The sequence below is a fragment of the Marmota marmota genome, unplaced genomic scaffold (assembly GCF_001458135.2).
Source record: "Marmota marmota marmota unplaced genomic scaffold, marMar, whole genome shotgun sequence".
Taxonomy (NCBI): domain Eukaryota; kingdom Metazoa; phylum Chordata; class Mammalia; order Rodentia; family Sciuridae; genus Marmota; species Marmota marmota.
The window spans coordinates 59,383,253-59,407,868 of record NW_026000037.1 but is presented as its reverse complement, the minus strand read 5'-3'; the positions used below and the strand labels follow the sequence as shown (position 1 = coordinate 59,407,868).

General features: G+C 33.6%; 1 protein-coding gene across 7 annotated transcripts in view; it reads right to left on the bottom strand.

The window, feature by feature from the left end:
* Positions 1–24,616, bottom strand: part of Map3k20 (mitogen-activated protein kinase kinase kinase 20) — a 172,541-nt gene that overhangs the window by 103,824 nt on the left and 44,101 nt on the right. The window contains exon 1 of one of the 7 annotated variants that reach the window (XM_015479324.2): positions 2,937–2,995. The exons of the other annotated variants lie outside the window; for them this stretch is intronic. Coding sequence (XP_015334810.1) covers positions 2,937–2,942 — 6 coding nt within the window. The 5' untranslated portion in view covers positions 2,943–2,995. Of the gene's footprint in view, positions 1–2,936; positions 2,996–24,616 lie in introns of those variants that run through there. 7 annotated transcript variants of the gene reach the window in all.

The following is a 24,616-nucleotide window of genomic DNA, read 5'->3' as shown; positions in this document are numbered from 1 at the left end:
GCCAGCCAGCAACAACCAAATTTATAGCTAATAAAACCAGTTAATTGCACAGCATGAAGCACCCTCTCTCTATGCAAAAATTACATGGTTAGGAATTTTGAGCAACTCTCACAATCTGATTAGCTAAGTGCTTTATAATATTACTCTACAGTGCAACAGAGTTTAATTATTTACATCCCATAAGAGAAATGTTTGCCACATTTATTATGGAAATCTACAAAATCATTTAGAAGAGTTTAGGCAAATTTAATGTTAAAATAGTCTGAAAAGTCCTTTAACATCTTTTAGACTCCAATTAGATAGTATTTTGAATACCTGTATTCTTCAGCTAAATGACTAATGATTTTACTATTTCGGGTTGCTGTTAATGCACTCAAAACAATAACTAAAAGCAAAGGCAAGCGTTTGTTATAAGCCAGACATTTTTGGTTTGTTGAATGCAAAAAAATAAAAAATAAAAGTGCCAAACTCTAACAAATACATAATGCAGATAATTTGGAATCAGAATTCTAAGAATGAAGGGATTTGAAGTCTTCCAGTCTTTGTATTCCTAGTCCCCAACTACAACCACAACTTAAGACAATTCCACTCTTAACAGAGATTACTTCTCCCCTAATAGCTTGATTAAAAAAAAAAAAAAAAAAAGCTAGCATCCACTTGAACAAACCTCTGATACTTAACAACCACCAGCACAGGCCACCATTATTCTTTCACTAACTTCATGTGGAAACCCAAGTCCTCATTTGTGTTTGGTGAAGATAGTGAAAAATAACATCTGAAGGCTAAGTTTTACATTAGTCAGTTCTTCCTAAGCTTAAAAATTATAATTCTTATTTTTCTTGACCTATTCTTTTAGTTATTTTACCCCTGTCTATGAAAACACATTGGTCATTCTGAAGATACATTCAAATAATTGGTTTTAAGTAAAATCACCAGGCTGAATACATTCACTTTTTATCCTGATATTGCTTTATGACAGAAACTTAGTTATTGGAATTCTCTTCAAAACCAACTTTAAATTCTTCCCAGCTGAAAGAAAAAATGTTGTTGTTCTTTAATTCAATCATGCAAAGTTATAACTGATGTATAATGGTCTTATTAAAAAAGAATATTTGTGCTTTTCCTAAACACCAGTTTGTTTTTACCCCACTGCTTCAGTGATTACTTTAACAACCTATTATCTTATGCTCCTCCAGTTGGTTGCTAAGAAGGCAGATCTAAGTGTGTTGCCTACAACTGGAAAATACATGGAGCCTCATGGGTGCTTTTCCTCACATATCCATGATTCAGGGGTCTCTGTAATACTGCCTATTGACTGTCTATGACTTCCAAGAGACAGGAGCTGTTCTGACATAAGCAAATATAACTGGCGATGACTAATGCAATATGCCAACAACCTGCACCAGAGCAACTTTCTGGCTGATCAAGACAGTTACCTACTAAATGCACAGAAGGTCATTGCCAAGCCGAGTTGAGATATCATGGTTCCACAGTGAACCCAGAGACAAAGAATAAAATAAATTAGAAACTCCTGTTTTCCAGGAGACAGAAGATGGAGGGCTATGAAGCCTGAAAAAACAGTCTGCTGAGAGCCTATAGGAAGACATAACATTTTACACATATGAACCCAACCACATAAACAGTTTCATTATTATAATTCTTTTGCAATCCATGTACCAAGTCTTAAGTTTCAGAAATTGTAAACTGAGTACACTCTTACTCATACAGTCACGGAGCACTTCCTGTGTATCAACATTGGCTCATCACTTTATATGCATTAACTCATTCAGTTCATGCAGAAAGTACCATCTCATCCCTAGTTTATCTCTAAGAAACCAGGGAGCAGAGTGGTTAAGTAATTTGCCCCAGTCAGACAGTTAAGAAACAGTGAAGCCAAGATTCGAATGAGGCAGCCCTGGCTGCAAAGCCTATGATTTTAACTGTGAAATATGAATGTAAATTTTTAAAATCACAAAGATGTACATGCCCAAACATTTATATAACATTACACATGAATAAACAAACTCACCTGTGACTACACATACGTCTAAGAATTTGTACAGAGTAAATGCTCTAACACATTTATTTGATTTGAATGTGGAAAGAACTTGTAGTCTTGGTTCTGACACTTGATGGTTGTGTCATTTGGGGCTTCAGCTTAACTACTAATTAAATGTCCAAATGTGGAGGTAAAAAGGACAGACAGAATGAACTGAAATCTCTTAAAGGCTAATATTCTGAGTTCAATCTAATTTAATTGGTATGCAGTAGAGCACAGGAATGGGTGCTTCTTAAGCCCTGGGAAAGTTAAATCAGCAGCCAGGACCAACAGCCACTGGCCTCAGAGCAGTTCTATGACAACCTAAACGGCAGGATCGCTGCTTCTAAGTCAGAAACCCCTAAAGTTGAATTTCAGTTTTGCCATGTATGAGCTGTGTGGCCTTGCAGGTGTGTTAATGTCACTAAATTTGTTCTTCACATGGAAAATAAGAAAACCAGTATCAAATTAAAACAGTTTCATGGACCAAACTCATATGTGAACCTCATGATGGGCATATCTTTTCCCCAATTATCAGCTGCTAGAAACTGTATCTAGAGTGAACAAAGAACATTTCAAAAAAGATAGATACACAGTACTGAACCCAGATATACAGAACTAGAAACTTCTAGAAAGCAGATCCACAGACTGACAACAACAGCACAGAGAAAAAATCATGAAGAAAAGAAAAAGGCCAAAACACAGGTCTGTCCAGGGCACTGACCATAAACCAAAGAGTGTCTAGAAAACATAAAATCAGAAGAGTTAGGACATGCGTTAACCTATGCAGGGAATACTGCAACAAGTATTCACACTCTTTACTTGAACCCACAAATGTCAAACAGGCAACTAAAAACAGGATATTAAAAAAAAAAAAAAAACAACTTGGCATCTCTACCTGCATTCTCCAACTGTCTCCTCTGCTCTGAGTCACCTAGGATTCCAAGAACAACAGGGCTCATCTTGTTTTAAGTCGAAACTACCCCTTAGGTAAAAACTTGACCAATCCTGAGGTAATGATCAACCAGGCCAGTGTGACCAAGACTTCCTGACTGTGCATATTTCTGGCCCCCTGTCTGTATAATCTGAAAGCTCAAGTTGCTACCCACGAAGACAGTTGGAAATGCTGATCCTCTTTTGCTTCCCCGTATAACTATAGTAATTTAATAAGCTCCTTTCCCGCATTTTACCATTACTTTTCTGTTTGGTTTTTGTGGCAAGTAGTCAGATCTGATTTGCTGGGACCCCTTGCTAAAGTCAGCCCTCTGGCCTAAGGCTCTGGTAACAATAACACAACCAGCAAAAGAATCTATAAATTCAAAGACCAAAGTTTACCCAGATGACCAAAAGCCTGGTTCTGCAAATTTCTAAGTAAATCTATTAAAGTCATCCTACTATATGAAAAATAAGCTGCTAAATTGAAAGAAACTGAGCAGTACTTCTCTTTTCCACTTCCAGGACAGGGAATCTGGCTTGCCATCATTACCCTCACAACTGCTACACTTGCAGAACAAATCTGAATTTGATGGAGCAGTTCCTATGTTTCTATTTTCTGCCCATTCTCAGATTCCTGGGTCAGAGGTCACAGAAAACCACCCTACACTATCAACCTTAAAAAAAAAAAAGGCTTTGGCCCTTATCCAGCTTTCATCACATCTTCTCTATATGTTCCCTAAATGAGGTGTCTGTTGTACTGGTTTAATCAAATAGGTCTCAAAATCCGTACTATATTATCCATTCAAATATGGAAGGACTACTGACTTAAATTCAATAGGAAATATGTTTTTGAATTATTTTTCCACTAGTGAACATGGATCACAATGATCTCTTATCTATAATGTGAGAATGAAAAATGTTTAAGGAGATGGAAATGCTAATTAGCTGGGTTTGGACATTAAACACATATGGAATTATCACATCGTACCCTATAAAATGCAATTTAAAATAATATTAAATTTTAAACATTTAAAAAAAATAAAGATAAATTATTCTTTCTAGAAACCCTCAAAGGCTGTAGGGAGGATTCATGGAGATCACAGACACAGAGCACAATGCATTCTCCCTAAGGCAGCTCTGAATGACAGGCACAGAAGGGTTTTGGTCCTGGTTTTTCACCACCTTCCATGTATGATATCGAACAAGTTACTTATCCTTTCTATACATTAGAAATCTGTAGAATGAGGATAATAAAAACTTGCCTTGACTAGATCCTAAGGTTTTTAAATAAATATATCTTTTGGAAAAATTTTATTTAAGAGAAAAAGACAATTGAGCTTGATATTCCCTTACCCAGTTTCCCACATCGATAAAATTTTGTCACTATTGAACATTACCATGAACTAAAATCCAGACTTTGTTTAGATCACCAGTTTCTCCATTAATATCCTCTTTGTGTTCCAGGATTCAACCCTGGGTACCACACTGCCTTTAGCTGTCATGTCTCCCCAGTCTCCACTGGTCTCACAGTTGCATGGTTTTAATAAGAATCAAATAAATGTAAAAACACTTTGTAAAATGAAAAATACTGCAAGAATACAATTTATTATTATTAGGCATTCAATAGAGTTCATGCACATAAAGCACCAGAAAACTGACACATTAAGTTCCAAGTATTGATTATTAGCATTAGCATTATAAATGTTGTACCTATCATACATTGTTATCATTTCTACATGTCCTCAATTTTTGTTTGGTGTTCGGAATTCCCTATGACTACAGGTTTTACTTTGTCTATGAGCATTCAGCCTAAGAGAATCAGCCCTTGACCTGAGTTTCATAAGAACCTTCCTCAGTTTAGGCAAGTGGGAGAAGAAACAAGAGACAGTGCAGGCTGAACCATTAATGGGAGGGACTTCAGAAGTGCCCTAGGTTTTATTTCATCAAACACCAATCTTACATCCCAGAGTTACCCAGCCAATGAAGCCAAGAACTCAGCCAAATTTAGCAAACCATGAAATGTCCCAAAAAGGAACATTTGGTAAAGATCAGCAAAATAACCAATATCCACACATTTCCTATTAAACTATCTGCATACAGCCTTCAAGCACCATGAGGAGGTTAGGAAATATGGCAGGAAGTACTGCTTTTCTTCCTACCTCAGTATACCCAGCTTATAAATTCGCCTGGAAAAAAGCTCTCCCAGGGACAGTGCTACTCCCACTCACCCAAAGATTATGAAATAGTGGGATTAACTCCAACTGGCTTTAGAACAATAAAATAAAGGAAAAACTCTTGAGCTGAACCTGTACTGAAATCCACTGAACATCCTGCCTCTTATAGCGTAAAATTTTACCCAAAAGTAGCCAGAAGTTTTTATGACCCCAAGGGCCAGGGAGGATAACGAAGTTGTTTTTCAATAGAGAACCAACATGCCCACTTAAGGGTATGTTTGTTGAACCCATTAAGAATTGTGTAACATTAGTGGATAAAAGCAGATAGACTAGAACACAGTGGGGGGGTGGAGAGAGAGAGAGAAAGAGAGAGAGAGATGGTGGGGGAAGGGAGGGAGGGAATTTTATTTTTTTATTTTTTAGGTAGTAATTAGATAGATCGTTGAGTGAAAGCATAAGAAACAGTAAAACAAAAAAACAAACAAAAAAAAAACCTCTGTAATAAATAACAATTCGTATCGGCTTTTCAGCATTGTCTTCAGGAAAATGAGAATAACAAAAAAAAAATAATAATAATCAAGGAAACTTCCTTAAAGTTTCCATGTGAGGTCACTTATGGATAATGCTCCTTAATCAAGTTCATGCGTTTAGAGTGGTTAGGATAAGATCATTTTAACAAGTAAGGTTAGAGAACTTTTTCTTTTAGTCCTTTCTGAGGCTTATTATAGATAATACTTCCTGATCAAATTCTTATTTCAGAAATGTTAGGACAATTTATTAAGTTTGGTGGTATACTATTTTGAGTTAAAAACATCAATGCTGTGGCAGGTACTGAGGGCTATATTCTATTTTGTTCAGGGTAGCTATATCCCCAAACAAAAATTTCATTTCCCAATATCCCCAAGAATATTATCCACATACAAAAGAATGGAGATGAACCCTTCCTCAAACAAAATATTAACTGAAATGGATCACAAACATCAAGGTATGAGATAAAACTATAAAACTCATTTAAGAAAATATAGGAATAAATCTTTATGACCGTGGGTTAGACAAAGTCTTAGATATAACACCAAAAGTATAAGCAACAAAAAGTAAACCGAACTTTGCCAAACTTAAAAATGTTTGTGCTTTAGTAGACACTGTCAAGAAAATGAAAAGGCAACCCCAGAATGGACTTTTAAAAAATCTGTTTATATCTACAATACTTAAAAACTCCTACAACTTGGTATGAAAAGATAAATAACCCAATTAAAAATAGACACAGAATCAATATGGTTCTCTAAACAAGGTATATAAATGGCCAGTAGGACATGAAAACACATTCAATGTCATTACTCATTGGGTAAAGTAAAAACCCAATGAAATACCTCTTTACACACAGCATGGTAGTAATAATTAAAAAAAAAAAAAAAAGAATAACAAGTGTTGGTAAGGGTGTGGAGAATTAGAACCCTCATACTCTTCTAAGAGAAATAAGACATTGTACACCTGCTTTAGAAAATAGTTGGACACTTATTCAAACAATTAAGCAGAATTACTATGTGACTCAGAAATTCCACTCCTAGGAAACTACCCAAGGGAACTGAAAATACATGTTCACACAAGAACTTGTACGTAAATGTTCATGTCAGCATTATTCATAATAAAAAAATTAGAAACAATCCAATGTCTACCAACTGATGAATTGATAAATATGGTATATCCATACAATGGAATATTAGTTGGCAATTAAAAAGAATGAAACAGAATATTCTTTTTTCTTTAAATCAGAGTATATCTAAGTCTATGATACATGAATAACAAATAACATTAATATTTTTCTTACTAACTATAAAATGTGACCTACATGCTGACAACAAAAAAATAATAAAACAGGTAAATGCTGAACATGAATCTTGAAATCATGTGAATAAAAGAAGGCTAAATATTATTTGAAATATCCAGACTAGGCAAATCTGTAGAGAATAAAACAGATTAGTTGTTGCCTGGGAGAAGTATGAGGGGAAACTGAGGTGATATGACACATGATTGCTGATGGGCTTGGGTTTCTTTCTTTCTGAAGTGATGAAAATATTTTTAAAATAATTGTGATGTGAACACAAATGTTCTCACACCTATATGTATATGTATGTGCACGCACACACAGTTATGCACACACACACACACACACACAATTATGCATTGATGCTTCTGGAGAAGCCCTCCCTCTACATTATTGTTTTGTGTGTGCTTTTAAAATATCAAACTTTTGGGGTTTTTAATTGAAGTAAAATATATAGAACATAAGTAAAAGTTCTGATGAATGCATGCACCTATCTATCAATGTATTGTCACCATTGAGATAAAGATTATTTCCATCTTCCCATGCACTTTCCAGTAATGCCAACCCTTATAGGCTCTGTTCTGCTTTCTATCACCACAGTTTTGCTTTTTCTTGAATTTCATATAAATGGAATCATACTCTATTTGGCCTTTTGAGTCTGGTTCTTTTGCTCAAATTTTTGAGATTCATCTATGTGATTGTATATATCAGTAATTTGTTATTTTTATTGCCAATTAGTATTCTATTTTATCAATGTTTGTTTATCCATTTTGCTCTTAATATTTGATATTTTGGGCTATTATGAATAAAGCTGCCATAAATACACTAGGGTTTTTTTGACATATTTTATTGCACTTGGGTAAATAAGTTAGGAACTGAATTGGTGAATCATAGAGTGTTAATTTTTGAAGAAACATTTTAAAAGTATCTCAAAGTAGTCGCATTTCACATTCCCAAAAACAATAAATGGGAATATGCCAATTCACATTCCTGCCAAAATTTGAAACAACCTCACTGCGGTTTGCATTTGCATTTCCTTAACCGCAAATACTGTTAAGCACTTTCACACACTCTTATTGATTATCTAATCCTGTTCAAATGACTATAATGGTTATCTAATGACTGTTCAAATCTTCTGCCTACTTTTAAAGCTTTTTAATTGACTTGTAGAGGTACTTTAAATACTCTGGAAACAAGTTTTCAGCAGATGTATCTATTATAAAATTTTCTCCCAGTCTGGATTACTTCTTTATTTTTAAACAATTTATTTTCAGTGATAGAGTGCTTGCCCAGCATGTGTGAGGCACTGGGTTCGACTGTCAGTACCGCACAAAATAAAGGTCCACTGACAACCAAAAAAAAATAAAATTAAAATTAAAAATTATTTCTTTTCTTGAGGGGGAAGTTTAAATTGGAAGCTTCAGTGATTGATTTTCACTTTTATTTTTAGCACTTTTGATTTGTCCAAGAAATATTTGTCTACCAAAGGTTTAAAATACTTTGTTTTCTCATCAAAGCATTATAATTTTAGCATTTACATTAAGGTTTATTAAGAATCTTGAATTAATTTGTGGCTCACTTTATATAACCTATTGTTCCAAAGCTATTTATTAAAAACACTTTCCATATTTAATTGCATTGGCACATTTGTTAAAATTCAATGGATTGTTATATGTGCAGATCTAAATATAAAGTTCTGTTGCTTTCATCTATAGTTTTGTATGTATGCTAATACCATACTATCTTGATTATTGCCATGTAGTAAGGCTTCAAAGCTGCCAGTGCGAATCTTTCAACTTTGTTCTTATATAAATAAATTTTTTGAGAAAAATGACATCTTTATACAGTATTTCAATATATGGATAAGGCAGCGCTGGGGCTGGGGCTCAGTGGTACAGTGCTCTCCTGGCATGTGTGAGGCAATGAATTCGATTCTCAGCACCACATATAAATAAGTAAGTAAATAAACAAATAAATGAATAAAGGTCACTGGCAACTAAAAAATATTTTTTAAGAAAGAATAACTTTAAAAAATATATAGATAAGAAATATCTTCATTTATCTTTATATTTGAGAAATATTTCTCAGTAATATTGTATAGTTTTCAAAAAAGAGGTATCTCTGTTTTGGGTATCTTTTTGTTAAATTCATTTCTGTGTATTTGTGTGTATGTGTGTTTTGTGTTATTGTAAATAAAATTGTTTTCTAAATTGTTTTTTGAATTTTTTTGCTAATATATAGAAATAGAATCAAACATTTTTCCTGTAATTTTGCTAAGTTAATTGACCAATTCTAGTACTTACTTCGTAGATTTCTTAAGATTTTCCATATCATCATAATAATTAAAAAAAAAAAAAAGATATTTCTACTTTCTTTTCCAAACTGTGTGCCTTTTGTTTCTTTCTCTCATCTAACTGCATTGTCCCGGACCTTCACCACACTCTGAACAGAAATGGTGAGAGCAGACATACTCTTGACCTTAGGGAGAAAAAAACATTCAATATTTCACTGTTTAGTTAAAATGTTAGCTACAGTTTCTTGGTGGATGTCCTTTATATGATTGGAAATTGTAGAAACTCATTTTGTGGACAATCATATAGTCTGTCTTGGAGAATGTTCTATGTGCCCCTGAAGAGAATGTATATTTTATAGATGTGAAGGATAATGTCCTCAGTTGCTCAATGGGGGTGTTGAAATTTTACAAATGTAATTGTGAGTTTGACATATCTTTAGTTCTAGAGTGAAGCTCTGTTATTAGATACATACTTACTTACGGTGTTCTATCTTTTAAGATATCAACTCTTATCATTATTAAATTACTATCTGCTAAAACCCTTGGTTCTTGAAGTTCATACTTTGTGATGACATACAGTTGGGTCTTGCTTTTTTATCCAGCCTAGCAATATCTGCCATTTAATTGGTAATGAATTAATTAAATTAATTAATTTGGTATTGATTCATTAATACTTAATGTAATTATGTACACTGTTGGGTTTAAGTTTACTATTTATTTTTATTTCCCCACTTGTTCCATCTGTTTTTGTTGTTTTTTAATTCTCCTTTTCTATCTTTGTTTTGATTAATGAATTATCTTGGGAGAGCAGTATTTTATTTTAGTATTTCATTCCTATTCCTCCATTGACTTTTTGGCTTTTTTTTGTTGTTGTTGTTCTGATTTTTTGTTTTGCTTTTTGAGGGGGTTTAGTGGTGATTCTAGGACTTCAGTATGTATCTTTATCACAATCTACTTGGATTTAATTTTGTACTATACATAAAATGTAAGATTGCTCTCCTCCCTATCCTTTGTATTACTATTAAATATTTTAACGTCTATACTTAAAAAAAAATCCATACTATAACATTAAAACTTTCCTTTAAGAAACCAGTTATCTTTTGAAGAAAGTAACAAAATGAATAAAGATCATTAATATTTACACTCATATTTACCATAATTTTTGATCACTTATAATAGTGAAAATCTGATGGCAAAGAATTATCTCAAATTATTTCAGATCATTCATCCAAAAATGTCTGTCTCACCTTCAGTTTGTTTTGTTGATTGAACTCAGAGGCACTACCACTGAGCCACATCTCCAGCTGTTTCTATATTCTTTTGAGACAGGGTTTCACTAAGTTGCTTAGGGCCTCACTAAATTGCTGAGTATGGACTCAAACTTGGAATCCTCCTGACTCAGCCTTCAAGTCACTGGAATTATAGCCATGTGCCACCACACCTGGCCTCACCTTCAGTTTTAAAGAATATTTTAATTGGATATAGAATTTTAAGTTGGCAGGTTTGTTTTGTTTTGGTTTGGTTGTTGTTGTTGTTTTCCTTTCAGCAACTTAATAGTGTCATTCGACTTCCTTTTGGCCTCCACTGTTTCTGATGAAACGTTACCAGTGATTTGTATTGTTCTGCTTTATGTAATGTGTCATTTTTCTTTTCACTTTTTAAAATATTTTTCCCTTTACCTTTGATTTTAGCAGTTGAACTATGTATGTCTAGATATGGTGGTTTTGTTTTTAATTTATCTTGCTCTGGATTGTTGGCATGTACTGCTGCACCCAGTTTTGAACATTCAATCTTTTCTCCTTGTATTCTTCAGATTTGGTAAATTATATTAATCTGTCTTCACATAGGCTGATCTTTTCCCTTTGCCTTCCACAATCCACCGTTAAGCCCCATCCAGTAAAATTTACATAACAGAAACTATAGTTTTAAATTCTAGAAGTTTTAATATTCAGACTTTCCTGAATTACCCATTCTATTCTCTCAATCTAGCCATGGTTTTCTTCAAATACCTGAACAGGTTTATAAAAGTCACTTTGCAGTTTTTGCTAATTACAACTTCATGTGTCTAATAATTTTTTATTTACATTCTGAATAGAAATATAATTTAGTATAATAGAGTAAAAGGTAAAGTAAACAAATAAATACTATTTAAATACAAAAGATATTCAAAAAGAAATGAAGTGGCTCTATATGTAGCCACATGAAAAGGGGCCTCAAAATACTAAGTTAAAAACCCAAGTTGCACATATGTGTATTTGTGTGTGTGTGTATGAAATACCATGATATATATTTTTTTACATTTTATTTCAAGATTATTACAGATTAACATGCTAGTATAAGAAATAATACAAAAAGATCCCATATAGTTTTTTTTTTATTCAATTTCCCCCAAAGAAACTGACATGGATACAATTCACCAATTTTATCAGATTTACATGCACTGTGTGTTTAATTCTACACAATTTCATCAGAAATGCACATTCAGGTATATAGTTAAGCTGATATGCGATGTAAAGGATAGTATAAGGGGTAAAAATCAAAGAGAAAATACAGGAAGTGAAACATCCCTTCAATAAAGAGTTAGAGATTATGAAAAAAATAAGCAGAAATCCTTGAAATGAAGAAATCAATAAAAAAAATATAAATTTAACAGAAACCATCACCAACAGACTAGACCACTTGGAAGACAGAACCTCAGGCAATGAAGACAAAACATATACTCTTGAAAATAAAGTTAACCATACAAAGAAGATGGTTTTAAAAAAATAAAAAACATGAACAGAACTTCCAAGAAATAAGGGATAACATGAAAAGATCAAATTGAAGATTTATTGGAATAGACAAAGGTATGGAGATACAAACCAAAGGAATGCATAATCTTTTCAATGACATAGTATCAGAAAATTTTCCAAATCTAAGGAAAGAAATTGAAAATCAACTACAAGAGGCTCACAGAACTCCAAATATACAAAATTACAACAGACCCACACCAAGGCACATTAAAATGAGAATGACTAACATACAGAATAAGAATAGAATTTTAAAGGTTGTGAGAGAAAAAAAAATCAAACTACACATAGGGGGAAACCAATTAGGAGCTCAGTGGATTTCTCAACCCAGACCCTCAATGCCAGGAGGTCCTGGAATAACACATCAAGCTCTGAAAGAAAATGGATGCCAATGGAGAATTTTATATCCAGTAAAACTAAGCTTCAGATTTGAAAATGAAATAAAAATCTTCCATGATTAAAAAAAAAGTTAAAAGAATTCACAACTAGAAAGCCTGCACTAGAGAACATTCTCAGCAAAATATTCCATGAGGAGGAATTTGGGGGTGGGGTGGGGGAAGAAAACCAGCAAATGGAGGAACTACACTAAAGGAAAAGTCAATCAAAGGAGAAACTAAATAAAGTTAAAAAACAACAATAAACCAAAGTGACAGGGAATACAAATCATATCTTAATAATAACCCTGAATGTTAATGGCCTAAACTCATCAATTAAAAGACAGAGTGGCAGATTGGATTTACCAAAAAGACCCAACAATATATTGTCTTCAAGAGACTCACCTCCTAGGAAAAGACATTCACAGACTGAAGGTGAAAAGTTGGGGAAAAAAAACATATCACTCACATGGACTTCCTCTTATCAGATAATGTGGACTTCAAGCCAAAGTTAATCAGAAGGGATAAAGAAGGATATTTCATACTGCTTAAAAAAAATCATACATCAACAAGATATACCAATTGTAAATATATATGCCTCAAACAATGGAGCATCTACGAACATCAAAAAAACCCTTCTCAACTTCAAAAATCAAATAAACCACAATAATACTGGGTGACTTTAACATACCTCTCTCACCACTGGATAGATCTTCCAAACAAAAAAGTAAACAAACTATAGAACTAAATAATACAATGATAATTTAGACTTAACAGATATATAGAGAGTATTTCATCCGTCATCAAGTAAATACACTTTCTTCTCAGCACCACATGGCAACTCTTAGCAAATACAAAAAAATAGAAATACTACTCTGCATTCTATTAGATCACAATTGAATGAAACTAGAAATCAATAATAAAATAAAAAATAGAAGCTACTCCAACACCTGGAAACTAAATAACATGCTACTGAGGGTAGCAGTAGAAATCAGAGAGAAAATTAAAAAATACTTAAAGGTAAATGAGAACACTGATACAACTTATGAAAATCTCTGGGACACTATGAAGGCAGTGCTAAGAGGAAAGTTCATTGCATCGAGCTCACTCACTAAAAGAATAAAAAGACAACAAACAAATGACCTAAAATGACATCTCAAAGCCTTAGAAAAAGAACAAATCAACATCAAAGGCAGTAGAAGACAGGAAATAATTAAAATAAGAGCTGAAATCAATGAAATTGAAACAAAAGAAACAATTCAAGCAACTGACAAAACAAAAAGTTGATTCTTTGAAAAAGTAAATAAAATTAGTAAACCCTTAACTACACTAATGAAGAGAGAAAAAACTCAAACTACTAAAATTTGTGATGAAAAAGGACATATCACAAAGGATACTACTAAAATACAGAAGATAATTAGATATTATCTTGAAAATTTATACTCCAATAAAATAGAAATATCTCAAAGACATTGAAAAATTTTTGGAGATATATGAACTACCTAAACTGAATCAAAATAACATACACAATTTAAACAGACCAATTTTAAGCAATGAAATTGAAGACTCCATCAAAAGCCTACCAACCAAGAAAAGCCCAGGACCAGAGGGATTCTCAGCTGAGGTCTATAAGACCTTCAAAGAAGAATTAACACCAATACTACTCAAATTATTCCATGAAATAGAAAAGGAGGGAACTCTTCCAAACTCATTCTATGAGGCGAGTATCACCCTGATACCAAAACCAGACAAAGACACATCAAGGAAAGAAAACTTCAGACCAATATCCCTGATGAACATAGACACAAAAATTCTTTATAAAATTCTGGCAAATTGCATATAAAAAACATATTAAAAAGATAGTGCACCATGATCAAGTGGATTTCATCCCAGGAATGCAAGGTTGGTTCAACATAAGGAAATCAATGAATGTAATTCCATCAATAGACTTAAAAAGAATCATGATCATCTGAACAGATGCAGAAAAAGCATTTAACAAAATATAGTACCTTTTTCATGTTCAAAACACTAGAAAAATTAGGGATAGTAGGAACATACCTCAACACTGTATAAGCTATCTATGCTAAGCTCAAGGTCAACATCATTCTAAATAGAGAAAATTGAAAGCATTTCTCCCTATAAACCAGAATAAGACAAGAATGCCCTCTTTCACCACTTTTTTTTTTTATTAGTTGCTCAAGACATCACTTCTATTCAACATAGTCCTTGAAACTCTAGCCAGAGCAATCAGACAGACAAAAGAAATTAAAGGGATACAAATAGGGGAAAAAAAAAAAAAAAAAACCCTCAAACTATAACTATTTGCCAACAACAAAAAATCCAAAAAACTCTACCAGAACACTTCTAGAACTAATAAATGAATTCAGCAAAGTAGAATATAAAATCAATACCCATAAATCAAACACATTTCTATACATCAGTGATGAATCCACTGCAAGACAAATTAGGAAGACTACAAAAAACAAGCAAGCAAGCAAACAAACAAACAAAAAACTTGGGAATCAACCTAACAAAAGAGGTGAAAAACCTCTACAATGAAAACTACAGAATTCTAAAGAAAGAAATTGAGGAAGACCTTAGAAGATGGAAAGATCTCCCATGCCCTTGGATAGGCAGAATTAATATTGCCAAAATAGCCATAGTACCAAAAGCATTATACAGATTTAATGCAATTCCTATTAAAATCCCAAGGACAGGGGCTGGGGTTGTGGCTCTGGTAGAGTGCTTGCCTCACAAGCGTGAGGCACTGGGTTCGATCCTCAGCACCATATAGAAATAAATAAATAAAACTGCTGTGTCCATCTACAACTAAAAAATATTTTTTAAAAAAATCCCAATGACATTCTTCATAGAACTAGAAACAGGAATCATGAAAAGGTCAAAGTGAGCAAAAGGATGAAGTAGAAAAAAAGAAGCCATGCTGCTGAGCTTAGGAATCTACTTTTCTACTATTAATACATTACATCTCATTGGCTTCCCTTAATTAAGAAAGCAGTGGTCACTTTTAATTCTTGGAAGAAATTCCAAAAAAACAATAAATTTATTTTAAAATTCACAGAAAACTAAAAAGCTGAAGTGTGTAGTTATTTTACTTATAAGTAATAATTAAGGGAAAACTGGCATAATAGATATTTTGTAAGAGTTTTCTGGGATGCATAATTTTGCTTTTTAAAAAGCACATTATAGTATTACATTGATCCTTTTAATCTTATCCCAAACAAGGGTGGTTAGACAGCATGTGGTGTAGACTCAAAGAACACAGAGAACTTTCTAACAGTCATGGTTTTCCAAAGATAAAATGGACTGTCTCAGGAGGTTAGTGAGTTCCCATCATTGGTAATCAGAATTCAAACAGAAGCTAAATGCCCATTTGTGGCAGGAATGTTTCAGAGGACATTTAAGGCATCAAAACTGTGGTCAATTAAGGTCTTTTCCAAAGCACAGATTCTATTAAGGGTAAAGAACACTGGGTCCAGGGCCAGAAAACCTAAGATTAAGCTCTGGTTTCTTCACTGTGATTTTGGAAAACATACTATTTCCTCACTTATAAAAGTAAAAAATATAAGTTAACAGAGCTTTATAAATGGTAAGGCACTATCGTAGGGATATAACTGTTTATCATTTGAAGATAATGCAAGGGATCGTGGGTTAAAATCTTAACAGAAGTTATTTAAGTCAACCTTTAAGCAGAACTTCTCAATGGTAAGGATTAGAGAACCACTTTCCAGACAGCCTGTGGAACTTTAACACAGATATATAAGTCTCAGTATCCGGGATGATTTAGACATAATCTTGATCTAGAACAAAAAGATAAATTCTGACTTATGTGTGGTACTATATCCCCAGCTCTGTAGACGTACTAGATAAAGAAGGCAAACAAATGACCCTTTGCTGCTAAAGTAATATCAAATGCCTCTCATTCAGGAATATTCAACTTTCTCTCCTATAACAAGGATAGGGCAGGTAGCTGAGTGTCATTTTAACAGACACAGTGAGAACCTGACTGTGTAAGAATTCCAAAGGGGCAGACCAAAGACTGGGGCCTTTGTTAGTAACTGAATATACTGCTATCCAACTTTATCTATACAAAAGTTCAAATTACTACTTTTTAAAATGATGATTTGTAGTTGCTAGACTAAAATTGCTATTAAAATTTCAGTATGAGTATTGTGTTAGACTTCTAAGCTAAAATGATATGCAAATACCCATTAAGCAAAACATCTGCTACAGTAGCAATCCTTCATCATCCTTCATATCTTTTCAATATTATATTGCTGTGACAATGTACGAAATAGCCAAATCTTGACCCATCCATCACTAGGAATTCAAAACACATAAAAAAGAAAAATACGTATCTCAAAATTATGGGCACTTTCAGATAGTTAAATATTCCCTTTAAAATTACAAATATTTATTAATCTGGGACTGGGGGTGTAACTCAGTGGTAGAGTGCTTGCCTAGCATTCACAACACCTTGGGTTTTAAACCCAGCACTATAAAAACAAAAAACAAACAAAAGAATTTATTAATCTATGTATCTTTTAAAGTAAGCTACAAACCTGAAATAAGTATGAATTATTAAAAGCAGAAAGAAATGGCTAGGCAATTATTTAAATAGCTGTACATAGGTCTAATGGTTGTAGAGCAATTTTATTTTCTTTTGCTTAAATCTTGCTGCCTAAGAGCCAATAGTCCTAGCATTATAAATTTTAATGTAAGTTATGATTCCAGTTAATAATTTAAACAGAATATAAATGAAATAAAACCTTCTTCTATTTTTGCTCATGGACTATTATTTCTTTCTTAGAATACACAGATTTTCAACAGAACATTTTAGAAACTACAGTAATAGCAACATAGTTATTCACAGCAAAGAGGGAGGAGGGAAAGGAAGAGAGACAAGAGAAAACTCACATAACACTTCCTTTTAACTCTTAAATATGATTACTAGACAATTTCCCTTACACATAAAATTACTCATCCAGGAAAAAAAAACTTCTCAAAATGACAATTTTTTTTTTGCTGTTTTCTTTTTTTAAATTTTTATTTATTTTATTTTTAGTCATACTTGACAGTAGAATGCATTTTGATATATATAAAATTTTGATATATATCAAAATGACATTTTAATTAAAAATAGATGCTGTGTCTTCTTCTGCCTTTATACTAAGTAAGGACTGCCTCACCAAACAGAGAACTTAAGAATAGTGTTAAAGAAGAACTTTCTTCTTTTATACATCTGCTTGACACTGTGTCCATCAATAACAAGGTGACTGCCAAGGTACAGAAGATTTAATATAGCCATAATCACTATTATTGTTTGGGCCAAGTACTTTGGCAAACTTTTAATTTAGATTCTGATAGTAAATGAAGAATTTTACATATAAATTTTATGGTAAGTCATTATTACATATAAAATGTTAAAAATGGAAAGAAGAAGAAAAAGCTTAATAAAATCTAACACTTGAATATTCCCTAGCAATAAACACAGGAAACTGTTTTTCTGTGCAAAGTTCACACACAGCGTTATTGATTCTTTTTAGGTTGGGGAGAGAAATTGGGAAGAACAATCTTCTGGACATTTTCATAGCTACTTTCCCTGAAAGCTGGTGCTTCTTGCAGGAAAAGGATAGAACAAAGATCTTAATGTTGCAGGCCTGAAAGATATCCACATCAAAACCAGGCAGAGTGGCCCTAACCCAAGCAGCTGGCAAACCGCAGGATGGATGTGGGCACTCTTCTGCCTAATAAAATCTGAATCAAACACTTTGCATCTGATTCTCCATGTGAGCTTTTATGCAAACTTCTAAAGTGCAAGGAATCCTGGGGTGGAAGAGCTATTCTGAGAGATTTCACATAGTTCATGTAATTAGGGAAACCACTTCCTTTGATTGTAAGTGTTCAAAACAGCCGAATTTCTCCTATCAAAGGCACTCTGTGATTTGGGTCACCTCTTTTACTTTCTCTTTCATGTTTCTCAGGATGAGAGGTGAAGCTGGAGAGCACATTATTTAGGGGAAAAAAGATCTTGCTTTTTGTTTTAGGGATTGAACTTGCACTATTCAAAAGACTGTCATTTAGAATCTTCCTTTCTTTCTCACCCTCTGCCTCTTCCCTTCTCTATGGAGGCTCTTCAGGTGCTACAGAGCATGCAAGCAAAAATGCCAATTTAGGGCTGATGGGAAACTGTCATATTGTGTGTAAAAGGATTCTAATTTTCATGTTTGGGTTTAAAACATAATTAGAAAGAACTATAATCTGCAGGATTTTGATCTCCATATAATACATTTCTGTTGTCATAACAAGTGAATGGAGGAAAGAGAGCTAGGAAGGGAGGAGAAGGAAGGGGACAGACAGGAAAAAGGAGCCCCACCCCACCCCCACCCCATCACATGCTGCCATCAGCAAATGGTGTAAAAGAAACTACCACTATGTCCTTTTCCTATTTCTGGGGTATCCCTTTTCCCTAAAAGTGGAACAGAGGCTTATTCAGTGAGGTGGCTTGTACTGCTTTTGTTACCACATCACATTCAAAATACCTCGGTCAGTTTTACACACGGTAAGGTTTGTCAGTGAATATATAAACTAAAAGAGAAAAAAATAAATAACGTGCCATTTACCAACCACTTTGGTGCTCACATTTCCATAAAACATAAAGTCTAACAATAATCTATATGCTACAATCTCTTAAGATTTTATTTAATTTAAATTTCAGTTATTTAAAATTCCAGAGAGCTAAAAATTAGTGATATTGTCACTCTCATCAAGGAAAAGGAGTTTGAACCATATGAATAAATATAAGAAAATTATCTAAAGGGACAACACTGTAGCATTTGCATTCACTATATTTGGTCTTTACAAAGTAAGGGAATAACAATGAGCAGGAATTATTCCCATGATATGGAAAAACAGCCCCAGAGAGGTAAGCTTATTTGCCAAGCATCCAGTTAATAAGAGCAAAGTAGGAACAGATCTAGAACTCTGGACAGAGGAGACCAGGAAGGATTCCCCTTGTTCAGAATTCTAAAATTTTAATCACAGTTTAAAAATCTGGCTAATATATCACATGTTAATCCATCATAAACTGAATATAAAATGTCCTTTTAAGCTACATCTTCCTCACCTTCTAGTTACACTTAGCTTTCCAGAATCTACATGTAGAATTTTTTTTTTTTTTTTTTTCTTTTGATGGTGCTGGGGATTGAACCCAGGGCTTTGTGCATGAGAGACAAGCAGTTTATAATCTGAGCTTTATCCCCAGCCCTACATGCAGGATTTTTATTCCATCTATCAGGCTCTTGCTCTTATCTGCTATCGTATCTTCAGGGTTTGGTTCTTATTGTACCTTTTAATATGTCAACTACATTTTCTATTATCATAATAACTGCAGAGCAAGCATGATGGTATTATCAATGGAAGGGCTGAACAGGACACTGAGTAAAATTACTTAATTCCATAAGGACTAAGTACTCTTTATGTACTAAGAAAAACGTCTATAAACCCAACTAATATGTTCATGGAAACTTTATTTCAATATTCTTATTTTAGGTTCTCAAATGTCACTCTACTGACCTATGTCACCAGGCATGCATGTTTAAAAGAAGAATATCATACACACACACACACACACACACACACACAAGCCTAGACTCTACTTTGGAACTTCTGAATCAGAATCTTGGTAATGCTTGTTGTATTTTAAGGAGTCCATCTGGTCATTTTTATGTGTAGCCAAAATTAGGAAAACTGGACACATTGTGCCTACTCCAAAGGTGTGTGTCATTTGTATAATAGGGCAGAAAAGCACAAGAGAAAAATGACTCAGAAATTCAATGGATAAACAAATTGAGTACTATGAAAGAAAGTATAATTCTTACTGAGGTTTTAAAAAAGTTTTATAGCCAGATATAAAACCACAATATATCAAAATACTATTATAATAGAAATGTTGCTATCTTTATAAGTACAATTTAATTTGTAAATAGAGTTCAAATCAAAGTATAACAAAATACTGATTCAAGATTAAATTTAGGGCTGGGGTTGTGGCTCAGTGGTAATGTGCTTGCCTAACACATGTGAGGCACTGGGTTCAATCCTCAGCACCACTTAAAAATAAATAAATAACATAAAAGTGTTGTGTCCATCTACAACTAAAAAATATTTAAAAGAAAGAAGATTGAGTTTAAATATGCTAATTTAAGGGGCACAGGGGTATGTTTTTGGTGTGTTTCTGTTACTTCATTTTTGTATACTATGATAAAAGAAAAATGGGAAGTGCCAATCACAATGTTGTGTCTGGAAAAAAATCATGTGGATTGTTTTGTTTTGTTTTGTTTGGGGAGGGGGGTTCTCCATGAAATAAACTCACCCTGGACATTGGCTATTAAAGAAAAACAGGCTGTATAATTCTATAATTAAAAGGTGATCTCAACTGTCAATTTTATGATCACATTTAAAATTCTCAGGTACTGTAGATGTTGTAGTACTTGAATGACTCACTCTCTACATCAAACTTTGGCCTCTCCTCTCATTTCACTATATCCTTTTAGTTACAATTATCATGAGAGAGCGTCTTTCCAGGAATCATCAATTTGAAAATAGGTAGTTTCAAATTATTATCATATTTTTACATGTTACCCGATCCATTTTCAGATCTTACACACTTTTTATTAGCATAGATAAAACACAAGATATCAGCCTCTTTGGGTAACGGAGTTTTAAAAGTTTGCATTGCTTTGTTGATAAAATTTTAGAATTAAAAATTTAAAAAAAAATTATTCACTATACTTTGCATTTTAAAGTATAGAAAAATCTAGAGAACATATGTTAAAAGTTTACCCTCTAAATTTATATCTCTATCACCAACTTAGGAGAAAAATAGTTATTGAGGATTATATTAATAAGCTATGTTTTAAAACCAATGAACACTTTGGAGTACTTACTATATACAAAATATAATACAATTGGAAGCTTAGAAGTGAAAGAGAAAGAAAGAAATATATGGTATATATTTCTAATATTTATTTAATGTTTACTATGCACTAGGCACTGTGCTAAATGCTTCTTGTGTGTTCTCTCTTAATTCCTTGAACAAGCCTATGAAGTGGCTACAAATATTATGTTCATTTTGTAGATAAAGAAAGTGAGATACAGTGGATAAGTAACTGGCCTTCGGTCACAAAGCTGAGAAATAGTCCAGCTGAGATTCAAACCAGGGACAACACCTTTGGAGCCTGTACTTCTAACACTATATACACATCTGACCAGGGAAGAGAAGGGGAAAGGCTTACAGAAAGCATCCTAAGATAAGGACTTGATAAAGAAGTAAACACATCTACAAAAACACAGAGGGAAAATTTAACTCTGCTGTAAGGAAGGGAGGGGACAGGAGAGGTATTTTTAAGGACAACAGGCAAGGAGAGGGCAAAAATGCATTTCAGCTGGAGGCCAAAAAGGTCACTGTCCACTGAGAGAATGTTCTGTCCTCTCTGATTTTTTTTTCTTTTCCCCACAATGCCTGGTGAGTGTTTTGTCCTCTCTTAAAGCTGATACTCAGGGTATATGAGATGCAGGTAGCAGAAGTTGGAAAAGTTTGTTGAGGGTAACTTTTTGACAAAGACCTAAATGCCTAAGGAATGAAAATTTATTCTGTAAGTAATAGAGAACATCAAAGATTCTGGTGTAGAGATAACATGATTTGATCTGTTTTTCTTTTTTCTTAAATTTGGTGTCCATATGGCAAATAGATCAGAAAGGAACGATGACCAGATGCCAGCAGGTAATGATGACTTGAACTAAGGGAGGCAGAGATGGAGATAATAAGGAAATTTTTAAAAATTGCACTCCCTTATCAACAAAGCTAATATGGTTGAGAAAATAGCTAGATAAATACCCATTTCTTCAGAAGTCTTGTCCTTCTATTCCCAGGACTCTGTTTTGGAATCCATGGTACTGGATATGTAAATTCCACCAGAGAAGATGAGGGGTAAGATCAGGGATATTTCCAGAAAATCCAAAAATTAGACATCTAATCCCAGTTACAAACTACCCTTAGAAATGGGAAAACATGAAATCCCATCAAACCATTTGTGCCATTTTTGCCTCTGTTTTGTTCACATCACATCTGTTTTTAAAACTTGCTTCTTTTCCAAATTTTTCTTTGTCATCAATCCAAAACCTACCTGAGGTTTACAATACTGAGTGCACCTGATTGACCCTTGGAGAATTTGCAGGCTATGGTCCTCCTGTATTCCTTCCATATTTCTACACTGATTTGCTGAGTTTTATTCAATATTGATGAAAATATTTCTCCTAAGAATACCTATTATGTCACATGATTTACTAGCAGAGCCAAAGACCTCTATCCAGCCTTTTAGCTTACAAAATAAGAGTCAATATAAAGTAACTGCCATTAATTGATATTCATTTTGAAAGATGTTTTCAACTGACAATTTTGAAAACAACTCTTGATACATGACAGATTTAATGGTTCCTATCTCTGGATAGTTTATTTTCACTCCATCTCAAAGTGAAATTGTCAAATTCCTATGCAACTCCCCATCTTCAGCACACTCGGTATCCATGGCAACATGTCCTAAAGAATTGGTACACTGTGGCACTTGGTTGTTTAATGGAGCACCAACTACTGATTACTATACACATAACTTCATATGTGTATATGTTTCTTAATCTCCTTTATATTCTCTAAGGCACACTGACAGTTTTTGATTCCCTGGAGACAATGCATTATCCCCTCTAGTGGGTAAAAGCCAGCAGAGAAACAAAACGAGAGCACACACAAGGAGGACTAAAGATTTTTGGGCAGCCACTCTTTTTGCTGCTGTTATCAAGTTAGAAGACATAGCTAATTGTTTTTGTTTGTTTTATCATGACACACAAAAACTGCACAAAGGCCACTTACTCTGAGAAATAATTACATTCTCTAATAAATTTTATGCACGTTGTTTCCAAAGGTAGTGAAAGACAAGGCAAAATATGTTTTTGGAAGCATCTTGTTTTAGTTATACCTACATGTTTTAGAATTTGGGTAGATTCTAAAATCCCATCACACTAAATCCTGGTGCAGCTAAAGTTCTTGTTTTGCTTTGATATGATGGTACTCTGGTACCAGCAACAGTCAGCAGCCAGATTTTCCCTCTCCCTCAAGGCTGGTCTCATTTCATATACCAGACAGTTTGCCCAGAACAGAAACGCCAACTCCACGCTGCATTGGAGCATTTTCCCAGCTAAGTTTTTAGTCCTGTCTAGGCTTACCATGCCCTAACATTTTGGAATCCTCAGTTAACTGGTACACTCTGGGGGATCCAGTGCATCTCACATCATATTTAATTCTGTACTTTAGTGAATTTGCCTTTAAACTTAAGAACTGAAAAGATTTTAATCATTCTTTTTTTTTTTAACTCTCATTTTACAGAACAAGGAACCAGAGAGGCAAAGCAATTCTTTCCAGAATCCAGAACAAAAATTTGAGTACCTTTGTCTACTTGACAGCTTAGAAGTACTGACATATTCTTATTGTTCTGTTTGTCTGGGGTTTTGTTTATTTTTGTTTATTTTTGACAGAAATTAAATAGGTATCATTTCAAAGCAGTTCTTCATTAAGCAAATGTACATTGTCTGCATGTTATATATATGCATATATATATATATATAAATAAAATGGACATTTTTCTAAGTCAGCAAATATAGATCTAGATTACTGTTTTCCATAACAGCTTAATTTTTATTGAACAGGAATACACTACTATTGTTGAACACTTAGGCTATTTCTTATTTTTTGTATAAAAACACATGAACATCACTACACATTTATCACATGTAGTTGTTTACCCACAACCTTAGGATAGACAATTTTTTTAGTATTTTTTTTTTTTTTTAGTTATAGTTGGACACAATATCTTTATTTATTTATTTTTATGTGGTGCTGAGGATTGAACCCAGTGCCTTGCATGTGCTAGGCAAGCACTCTACCACTGAGCCACAACTCTAGCCCCAGAATATACTTTTAAGCATGAAATGCCTAGGTCAAAAAGTACACATGTTTTGATACATAATGCAGTGCTGCCCTTCAAAAATATATGAATTTATGCTACTACCAACAATTTTAATATCTATTTCCCCAGGCTTTCCAATAGTATCTGCATTC